Raw genomic sequence first — 11,727 nt, 5'->3', positions numbered from 1 at the left:
TGCTGGTGTGTAAGTTTGTACAGGCACGTAAATGGGGGAGCTCAGTTGTTTGTCTCTACTCTATATTGGTATAAATAATGTTTCTGTATCAAAAATATTTTTCAAAGATTATTATATGAAAATAAAAAATGTCACAGTATTGTTCCCATAATGAGTCAAGGACCGCCACTGAGTCATACAGCCAAGAATGCACCCTCAGTTTTACAAAGGCATTCAGAGCTTGGAATATATTCCCAGCCACTCAGAGAAAATAGTGGAAGGGTGTTGTTGACTTCTGACAGAAGTTGTTTAAACCAGACTGATCTCATATGACAGTGTGTTCTGCATGTAGGTTATTATTATTATTATTTTTTTTACATTGCATTACTTTTGTTCATGCAGTGCAGTCTGACCAGAGACAGTTCTTAAAATGTTTTAATGGACTGCTTCTACTTGTTAGCTAAATGTATTGGCATTAAAAGACTGGGAAATTATTTAAATGTAGATTCATTTGTAAATTCACCAGAAACTAATGTTAGACAGTCTATTTATATTTGGGTCCCGTCTTGAAGAACAGAACTGGCCAATGGTTGTCATACCTGGCGACACGGAAGTGGCGTAAATTGTGAATATTCGTGTACTTCCTGTCTTCTGCTTTACTGGGGGTGCTGATCGAGAATTGGTTCTGTTTTGTAGAGCCAGGTTTGGCTTCAATTGCAAGGCAACCCGCAAGGTAAGTATAGACAGCAGTACTTGGTGGGAAGATATATGCTAACGATAAAGCGGAGTAGTTTGTTAATGAGCCCCAGATGGCCTTGTTTATATTCCAATCTCCGGCCTAGAGTGTGAGACGCGGTTGCGAAGGGGCTCCAGCTACTCGTTAGCTAGCTAGCTAGCTATCAGCTGTGGATAATTCCAGGGTGGAACAATGGCACAGCTGTTTAAAAAAAAATATGATTATTATTTTTTACCTCGCCTAGGTCTAGCATATCGTATTTGATGGGTTATTAAACTATTGAGTTGGAAAACTGATTTTGTGGTAACCTCCAGTGTATTACTATATTGCTATCTAACGTTAATATGTAGCACCCCAAGTGAGGGAGGGTTGAAAAAACCTCTAACATAATTTTTTTTTAAATCAAATGGATACGAAACTATTTAAGAAATAAGAATTTTATTTAGAATATAATCCCTAATTAAATATTCCAACAGATTGGTGGTCAAGCTATTTTACTCAAATGCAACGGTGATGTGGGTAAGATCACTATTAATTACTAACTAAGTACTTCTAACTTGGAACCAACTTTTCCCCAAATAGATATACAGTACCAGTCAAAAATTGACACATTTTACTCATTCCAGAGTTTCATTATTTTTATTATTTTCTACATTGTAGAATAATAGTGAAGACCATCAAACTATGCAATTACACGTGTGGAATCATTTAGTAACCAAAAAAGTGTTAAACAAATCATTATTTTAGGTTCTTCAAAGTAGCCACCCTTTGCCTTGACAGCTTTGCACACTCTTGGCATTCTCTCAACCAGCTTCACCTGGAATGCTTTTCCAACGGTCTTGAAAGATTTCCCCAATATGCTGAGTACTTGTTGGCTGCTTTTCCTTCACTCTGCAGTCCAAACCATCTGACCTCTACCAAATTGAGGTGATCTCATGCAGCTGGGTGAGAGAATGCCAAGAGTGTGCAAAGCTGTCAAGGCAAAGGGTGGCTACTTTGAAGAATCTCAAATATAAAATATATTTAGATTTGTCTAACCCTTTTTTTTGCTTACTACATGATTCCATATGTGTTATTTTATAGTTTGGATGTCTTCACTATTATTCTACAATGTAGAAAATTGTACAAATAAAGAAACCTTGACTGAGTAGGTGTGTCCAAACTTTTGACTGGTACTGTACATTCTGGAATAATAAAGACATAAAATACAAAAATAAGTGTGTTTCCAGAACTGGTTTGACAACAGCGTTGGGTTAAACAATTGTTGAATAATGATGATTATCCAGACTTCATGAATACATAATGTTACATTCACTCCTGAGGAGTATCAAATTGTTGTTAGAGCTGTCCCTAAAGGTGCTATTCTTCTTTTAGGAGAATATAACAGTACTCCAAGTGCAACTGTTGAGGATTTTGTAGCCTCAATTCAGTTAGAAAGAATTGACATTATAAACTATAAATGTAATAATATACATACATAATATACATGTATGTATGAGAACTCTAAGATGTTACTATTGTATGGCAGCCCCCCGCACCTCTGATTCAGAGGGGTTGGGTTAAATGCAGAAGACACATTTGTGTTGTATGCATTGAGTTGTAGAACTGACTAGGTATCCCCTTTTCCTTATTCCCTCTGCTAGAAAGACCTTTATTATACACAGATTTAAAATAGCTATTGATAACAAATGTGTATTTTGTGGTTGTGACACAGAGACTCTTGACCATTTATTTTGGGACTGTTCTTATATCAGAAGATATTGGAGTGAGTTTGAATATTTTAAAAGAAACCACTATAAATGCTAATTTGAAAGACTGATATTATGTTTTATTTTGATCCAAATTATATGGACCCTGATTTAAACTTTAATTTTAAATGTTTTTCATGGAAGATTCTTTTGCCATAAAATGAAGTGGGTGAAGAACAAACCCCTTTTCATATTGTTTGACATAATAAAAAAAATAATGTTTCAATTATATCAGTAATTGATATAATCTACACTCCCCTATTTACATTTAGTTGAAAGTTTAGTATTTGGACCCATATTCCTAGAACGCAATGACTACATCAAGCTTGTGACTACAAAGTTGTTGGATGCGTTTAGTTTTGGTTGTTTAACATTATGTTGTGCCCAATAGAAATTAATGGTAGATCATGGAGGCATCCACATTAATGTAGAAGTGTTCAGAAACAAGTTATATTTTTATTTACGATAAAAGTGACACTACATGATTTACTATTAATTTATATTGGGCACAACATAATCCAAAACGCAACCAAACAAACTGCAAATCCATTCAACAAGTTGGTAGAAGAGTCACAAGCTTGATTTTTAGTCATTGCATGCTAGGGATATGGGACCAAATACTAAACTTTTGACTAAATGTAGTGAATTTGTTCAAATACCTATGACACCTTAAAATCTGTGGGGGGGGGGGGGGGGGGCTATTTACATGAAAGTGCATTCATTTCTAAACAGAAAAACATCTGTTTTCAATATACCCTCAAATAAAAGGTGACATTCTGCACTGTTGCCTCATTTAGAACATTTGATCTTAAATCCAAAATCTGTAGTATAGAGCCAAATTAAGTTTAGGGAGTGTATGTAAACTTAAGAATGTCACCCTGCATAAGTGCCTATTTATAGCATGGAGAGAATGCGAACACGCTTCTGGTACTGACCTGGGGCCAGGTCAATTTTGCAAGTCACAATTTACAACTCCTGGCTGCCCACTGTGGTGATCTTATGGCTTCATGTTAATGCTGCATACGTGCATCACAACCTGTTGGACAGGATCAGATATCTGAGAGAGAACTACAATCACAACAGCGCCAACTACATCAAGGAGCTTTTGAGATTGCAAGTCATTAATTAGTTGGCAAACTAATCCTGTTTTTGGTTATGGCTAGCTGGACTCTGTCACGCAGCTGCTCGTGTCTACTGTCCTACCAACTTGTCTGTACTGTAAAACATTGTCATGTAGCTAATCCTTTAAACTGCTTCATTAAGCTGTTACTCATGCTTTGTATCCCACACGTGTTTACTTGTCTAATGTACAGTACAACTAAAAGAAAGTCCTAGGGGTAATGGAAGATCTGAAGAGTAAATCTGAAGCTTTGGTTGGAGAGAAGTTTTACCGGATCTCTACTCAGTGAATCACACAAGTGGCTGGGTATTAGAGCAGTCTGCTCTATCTTGTGCAGAGCGAGAACTTGACTGGAGTACAAGTTACATTGATCTAAGTACAGAAGATTTAGATGAATGAACACCATGCCTGGCAAACCATCTCTCCTCCCTGACCCATTTCTTCGAGATCATGGAAATTGATTTCCTTAGAAATCTCTTAAAAGTAACACTCAACCATGATCTTTTTTTCCCCTTTCATCCCTCCCTCCTTTTCTACAGTTCTTTGTGTCCTCTCAGACCATCCACCTCATCGGTTCCTCATGAAAGACGGGGAGTGTAACTTCTTCTGCTTCTTCCGTTGCTGCTGAGTGGTGTCGGGCTAGTCTGTGGAACCGTGTTCTCTGGGAGCTGTAGTTCCCCCGGTGACGCTGACGGCCGGAGAGCTGTCAGTCAGTCCCAGAGAGAGAGAGAGAGAGAGAGAGAGAGAGGCTCTGCCGGGGAATGTCAGTGGACATGAACAGCCAGGCCTCTGACAGCAATGAGGATGACTTCGGGGTCAACTCGGAGGAGGACGAGGATGACGACGGGGGTGACGATGAGGACCAGGGGGACATAGTGGACTACTACGACGGTGTGGCCGGAGACATGGAGCAGCAGGGGGCCGACTCGTTTGACCCAGAGGAGTACCAGTTCACCTGCCTCACCTACAGTGAGATCCAGAAGGTGCTCTGCAAGGAGGTCAACAGTATCGCCGCCATCCTGAAGGTTGGTGTTGGGCTTGTCTATGGGGTAGTTGTTACCATTAACCACAGATCTAGGATCAGACTACCATTACCCTCAATTCTAACCATAACAATTAGGTGTGAAAATATCTGACCCTAGGTTAGGTGGGCATGCATGATTTAATTCCCATCAGAACGGGTGTGCTTTAGCCCAAATTAAATGGGGAACTGAAAAATCTGACCATATCAGTGGCAGGGTCACATGATATCTAGGTATAGGAGTTCCTTGTCGTCTAGGTGATTATCAGTTTGAAGAAGTATGTAAATGAAAATAGTTGAAGATGAGGGTGTGCAGCCTGCTGGGAACCGCTGTATTGACAAGCTGCCTTCTCCTGATGCTCATGCTGCTCTCTCCCTCCTCTCTGGACAGGTTTTACCTGCTGTAGCCAAACTGGTCCTTGTGCATTTTCACTGGCAAGTGTCACAAATACTGGACAGGTAAACGCACACATGCATTGTCATACTAACTTGCATTTTCATACACATGCATAGCAAATATTGTGATATACTGGTACTAATTCTATTTCTGATGCACTCATTTTTATTTTGCCTTTCAGATACAAGTCCAACTCATCTCAGTTGCTGTCTGAGGCCCAGGTCCAGCCCAGCAGCACCTGCAGATCAGTTCCTGTAAGAACTAAGAGTGCTCTTTTGTCTTAGTGAGTGTGTCTGTAATGTATTTGGGTAAAGTTAAAGGTGGTATCTGGAAAGGCAAGGCGACTCAATGTTCCAGTTGTGTAGGTGTTCTGAACTAAACACCAACTAAAAGGTCACTGACCAGATATGGCACTTGGGCCACTATTTGAGAATCACTGGTATGTAATATTGGTATGTTTTAATGTTTTGTGGGTCTCCAGACCCCTCAGTCCCTCCAGTGTGGGGTGTGTCTGCAGCTGGTTCGGAGGGATGCCCTGCTTGCGCTGCCCTGCCAGCACTCCTTCTGCAAAACATGCTGGGAGCAGCATTGCACTGTACTCGTCAAAGATGGGATGGGAGTGGGTAAGCAGCACTGCTAGGGATGATACGACCTGTCAAAGTGTTAAGTCAGGAGCTGGCTCTTCCTTTGAAGGGAGTGACGCGATAGGCTTTGAAGAGGACCCCTGGTGGGATATTTATTTACCAGTATTTGATCGCTTTTATGCGCAATCAGATGTATTGTTACCTTTTAGATGTTTTAGTAATAAATAAATAAAAACGTTATGCATGTTTCTCCAGATCATATTTTTTTTTATGCTCTGTGTATGCATCGTCTTCAAACGTTCAAATGACGTGTCTGTCTGTGTGTCTGTCTGTGTGTGTGTGTGTCTGTCTGTGTTTGTCTGTGTGCAGGTATCTCCTGTATGGCTCAGGATTGTTCCCTCCAAATGCCAGAGGACTTTGTGCTCCCGCTACTGCCTGGTGAGGAGCTGAAGGACAAATATAGACGCTACCTCTTCAGGGACTATGTGGAGGTACAAGTCTTAGCATGTCCCTCTGGTGGTCTGTCTGGCTGCTTGTTGGTGCTTCCCACTCAGTCTGCCCTCTTTCTATTAGTCTCCCAGTTTGTCTCTCACTACACCTCTTGTTCTTGGGACAGCAAACAGTGAACAACCACACTGTCCACATACACTGCTTTAATCATTAATTTTTTACAATCAATCTCTTCATTTCTGTCATTCCGCTATTGTGTGTATGTTTATCAAGTGCTCTCCACTTATTGAACATGTCTTTAACAATGGGAAAGGCCCAGTCAGTCTCTAGGCACTGCCGGTAAGGCCTAGTTGGTCTCTAAGCACTGCCGGTAAGGCCCAGTCTCTCGCCCTCCTTCAGAGCCACTTCCAGCTGCAGCTGTGTCCAGGGGCAGACTGTCCCATCGTCATCCAAGTGCAGGAGCCACGGGCCCGCAGAGTACAGTGCATCCGCTGCAATGAGGTCTTCTGGTGAGACACGCCCAGATGCCCGCACATACAGCTCTTACGCCCAGATGCCCGCACATACAGCTCTTACGCCCAGATGCCCGCACATACAGCGCTTACGCCCAGATGCCCGCACATTACAGCTCTTACGCCCAGATGCCCGCACATTACAGCTCTTACGCCCAGATGCCCGCACATACAGCTCTTACGCCCAGATGCCCGCACATACAGCTCTTACGCCCAGATTAATGCACAAGGTGTCAAATAATATGCATCTTGTCAGATGAACATATGCACTGATCATATCATTGACTCCCTTTTTAAAGTTTCTCGCTACATCTGCCCTCAGTTTCAAATGCCGGATCATGTACCACGCCCCAACAGACTGCCCAACCATCCGAAGGTGGCTAACCAAATGTGCAGACGATTCAGAGACCGCCAACTACATCAGTGCACACACTAAAGATGTAAGACTGCACACACACAATTAAAGCAATTGTGATTTTCCAATATTTTCCTTTGCTTTTGTACATAATGTTTAATAGTGTGTATTTTTCAGTGTCCTAAGTGCAATATCTGCATTGAGAAGAATGGAGGCTGCAATCACATGGTGAGTGAGGATGGAATCCAGCATTATCTCAAGGTTATACCAACTATGGGCACATTGACATTTGTATTAGTGTTCTATAAATCTCTGGCACTTTAAGTAATTTCAAACTCTACATGTTCTTTATATTGTCTCTATTTAATCAGGCTTTAAATGAATCAGACAGCTAGCTAGATAACTGCAGGACAACCTCCCTCTTATGACATCAGAATTATTCAAATACAATTTTCCCAATTAGAATTCCGCTTGAGAGAGACTGCCTACTACTTTCTTGCCGGGCTATATGCTGAATTCAGTAATGCTTTAGCTCCTGTCTTTATTCAGACCAGACACTTTGAAATACTAATGGATTCTATAGTCATTGAATGATATTCTATGTAATGTTAGAGCTGCCAAATGACTGTTGCGTTTCCTCGGTCTGTTTCAGCAATGCTCCAAGTGCAAACACGGTATGTATCCAATTATACTTACAGCTTTGCACCTAATTAGCTTTTCTACCGATCATCATTTGTCAGTTCAACTGACTCTAGCCATATGTAGCCCATTTTGACATTCATATCATATAGTTTTTTCACTAATGTCAGCATCACTGTGTGTGTGTAGACTTCTGCTGGATGTGTCTGGGGGACTGGAAGACCCATGGCAGTGAGTACTATGAGTGCAGTCGCTACAAGGAGAACCCAGACATCGTCAACCAGAGCCAGCAGGCACAGGCCAGAGAGGCCCTCAAGAAATACCTCTTCTACTTTGAGAGGGTGAGATGCATACACACAAACATGCTACTACCACTGACAAGAACATATGACAGTGAAACATCTGCTCACACTGAGTATTATGTGGAATTAAGTGAACCTTTCTGAAGTATCAAGATGTTTAATGTAAATAGATGACATTAACGACATCAAATCACTGCGTGGCCAGAGTAACTGTTAATCAGGTGGCCTGTGGTTTGTTTAGTACTTGGCATCAGCACCTGTATTGTCAACCACAGCCATATAATTTAGAATAAAATAAGAAAATATTATATCAATACATACTGTGCACTTTCAAGGATAGTATATACATGCATGTTCCTCAGTCACACATACTTACACAGAAGTAGTCTTCACATTCTCTTGTACTTTTAGATCATGGGAACTCAATCTCCCATACATGTGAAACACTCCCATACATGTTAAAAACAAATCTGTGAATGTTACAAGCAATGACGACATGTCAAATGAACACTGAGATACCTCTCAGATTCACCCAAAACATGCTTATAAGTATGTGACTTTCTTGTGGGTGTGTCGTGTTTTTTTTAATTGCATTTTGTCTGTCATGTTTTCTTACTGTTTCTCCAGTCCAGACTGTGACCGTGTGTTTGTCTCTTTAGTGGGAGAACCACAATAAGAGTCTCCAGCTGGAGGCTCAGACGTACCAGCGGATCCAGGAGAAGATCCAAGAGCGGGTGATGAACAACCTGGGCACCTGGATAGACTGGCAGTACCTGCAGAACGCTGCCAAGCTGCTGGCCAAGGTACTACTGCCCCTGCCTGCCTCAGTCACGCACAAAGGAAAAAACACACACATTAACACCGGAATGTATATAAGGCTTTTCACACTACAAATTAGTATGTAACCGAGGCAGCACAGTTTGGTTCAGGTTGGCATTATGGTGGAAAGGAGTATCTGTGTACTTATTTGACCTACTACACTGTGCTTAAACCAATAACAAGTCATGCTTATCTCTTATCTGTTTGTCCCACAGTGTCGCTACACACTGCAGTATACTTACCCCTACGCCTACTACATGGAATCTGGTCCTCGTAAAAAACTGGTGAGAATCCTGTCTTATTCTGTGTGTGTCAGTAGTACAGTGCCTTGCGAAAGTATTCGGCCCCCTTGAACTTTGCGACCTTTTGCCACATTTCAGGCTTCAAACATAAAGATATAAAACTGTATTTTTTTGTGGAGAATCAACAACAAGTGGGACACAATCATGAAGTGGAACGACATTTATTGGATATTTCAAACTTTTTTAACAAATCAAAAACTGAAAAATTGGGCGTGCAAAATTATTCAGCCCCTTTACTTTCAGTGCAGCAAACTCTCTCCAGAAGTTCAGTGAGGATCTCTGAATGTTCCAATGTTGACCTAAATGACTAATGATGATAAATAAGGTCGCAAAGTTCAAGGGGGCCGAATACTTTCGCACGGCACTGTATAAGCTAACAAAGGCTTAGTAAGCTATATTAAATATATCTAGTCAAATGCTAATTATCTGTATTATAATACCGTATGCCACTTAATTAACTGCGGGGGGGGGGGGTCTCCACTTACAATTTAGCCCTAATTTATAAGGGGGGGAAAGCACGTCGTCCTGTTACATGCTACTGGTCATTTTATATTCCGCTGTGTTTTGTATTTTTGTTTATTTTCCCGGTTTTTGTGTTTTCAGAATGTTCGTTGCTGTGGGAGATCGTGCTGTCACAATGCATATGATGTAGGCAATTGTAGGCCAATTTGGAAACTGTAGAATGACTACATTACCCATGATACTCATTGACTGAACATTCCAAATTACCATGGCAATTATGCTGCGTTCAGTTGCTAGTCGGAACTAAGAAACTCAGAAATTTGACTTGGAAGCTCGTTGTAGAAACAAACTGTTTCCCACTTAAGTACCAGAACCAACCAATAGGACTCTCTATGCAAATAACTTGCATTCATTTGATTTCAGAGGTTCTGAGTTTTTCCCGATAGGACTTACATTTACATTACATTTAAGTCATTTGGCAGACGCTCTTATCCAGAGCGACTTACAAATTGGTGAATTCACCTTATGACATCCAGTGAAACAGCCACTTTACAATAGTGCATCTAAATCATTTAAGGGGGGGGGGGTGAGAAGGAATGCAGCATTATGCATCACAAGGCATTTATTGAGCACAATAGTATTTATATTGTGTAGGGCAGGCCAGTAACCTTTGGACACAATTGCTTTAAAAGAGGGGAATTCCACTCATATTTTTAAAGCTTTTATTTAGAAAGGTTATAAATGACAAGGGGATACAGAGGAAAATGAGGGTCAACTTTTTTCTGGTGAGGAGTCGCGTGCTGAGAGTTACCACTCAGCCACAGCTCTGTACACCTACTTAAATTTGTAACCACATTTTCAGTATTGTACACACAGGATGACATTTAGCAGTGAGCAAAATAATAGCTTATTAGCAGCATGAATTTGTGCTTTGCGGAGGGGTTATTGCGTGAACGATTCTGTGACGGTTGCAGTCCACAAAGATGAAATTGAATTGATCAGATCCATAAATTAACGGGCAGTGTGCCGCTAGTTGCTTATGACATATCAAACATGCTGTCTGAAATGAATGTGTTTTTCTATCCTATTCAGTTTGAGTACCAGCAGGCCCAGCTTGAGGCAGAGATTGAGAACCTGTCTTGGAAGGTGGAGCGAGCAGACACCTACGAGAGAGGGAGTGAGGGGGAGCTGAGCGCCAATGACCGAGGGGTAAGAAGGGGGGGTTTGGGAGGTTTCCAGATTGGGACTTGCAATTGGCTGGGATCACAGGGGAGTTGAGGGGTATTGGCATGTCTTGGGAAATCAAAAGGACCAAAAAGATGTTGCAGCATATTAAGTTCTTCACACAATGGTCTAATAAATTAACTCCTTCATAAGTCATTCATGACCCTCTGTTTCTCTCAGGATCTGGAGAATCAGATGCACATTGCTGAGCAGAGGAGACGCACGCTGCTGAAGGATTTCCACGACACCTGAAGTTACCATCCTACTGCAAAGCACCAACAGCTCCCTCCTTCATCCCTCCCTCATTAAGTGCTCTATTTGTCTGCTACAGGGTCTCAGAATGGCACAGTCCCCCCCCCATTTAGATCTGTCAACAACGCCACATTCTTACACACTACACCATGAAATGAGAAAGCATGCGCATGCTCGCGCACTCACACACATACACACAAACACTCTTCAGAAAATAAAACAAATTCTTAATTTTCCTCCCATGCGGTCCCACCATCCTTCTACTTTTCTTTCTTTTCACATTGTTCACCTTTTTCTGGAAATGGCTGTTGATAGTTAGATCGTTTAAGAAACGGAAAATTTAAAAAATGCTGTAATTTTCCATGGTTGTACATTAATACAGAAATAGTTACTGAGTTTTTAAAACAAACTTGTTTCTTGTGTATTAATTATCACACACCAATGCCTGTAAGAGTTTGCAAGAGAGCAGAAACACACTGGCACCCAGGCTAGGTTCACCAGCAGTGGTGTGGTTGTCTATGGGTTGACTGCAAACTTTTACTGATAACCCTTACTCTCAGAGAATCTTAATTTTAGGACTAATTTTGCTCAGATTACATACTCAACACTTCAGACGTGTTAAATTCTGACACCCTCTGACCTTCCAACACAAACAGTAGACCTCCACAATCCATTAATTTTGACACAGCCTCTTAAGAGCTTCAGCATAGCAGACTGATCAGAATAAGCAGTGACTATGTCCAAATATAGGCAGCATCATATGCCAGATATAACTGGTCTTATGCCCTCTGTCCTTTTACGTGTGCATGCCACTTTATAGTGGGA

General features: G+C 41.2%; 1 protein-coding gene across 1 annotated transcript; it reads left to right on the top strand.

The window, feature by feature from the left end:
- Window positions 1–620: 620 nt before the first annotated feature.
- Window positions 621–11,311, top strand: LOC135528070 (E3 ubiquitin-protein ligase ARIH2-like). Its single transcript, XM_064956842.1, has 15 exons — window positions 621–712; window positions 4,123–4,608; window positions 4,996–5,063; window positions 5,183–5,255; window positions 5,483–5,624; window positions 5,955–6,076; window positions 6,435–6,544; window positions 6,870–6,987; window positions 7,080–7,130; window positions 7,555–7,576; window positions 7,731–7,882; window positions 8,503–8,646; window positions 8,878–8,946; window positions 10,519–10,635; window positions 10,831–11,311. Exons 2-15 carry the CDS (start codon window positions 4,345–4,347, stop codon window positions 10,900–10,902), a joined length of 1,524 nt encoding a protein of 507 aa, XP_064812914.1. The 5' UTR covers window positions 621–712; window positions 4,123–4,344; the 3' UTR covers window positions 10,903–11,311.
- The last annotated feature ends 416 nt before the right edge of the window (window positions 11,312–11,727 follow it).

This window comes from Oncorhynchus masou, chromosome 33 (genome assembly GCF_036934945.1).
Source record: "Oncorhynchus masou masou isolate Uvic2021 chromosome 33, UVic_Omas_1.1, whole genome shotgun sequence".
NCBI lineage: Eukaryota > Metazoa > Chordata > Actinopteri > Salmoniformes > Salmonidae > Oncorhynchus > Oncorhynchus masou.
The sequence above is the reverse complement of the archived record's forward strand: the minus strand, read 5'-3'. Positions and strand labels throughout refer to the sequence as shown.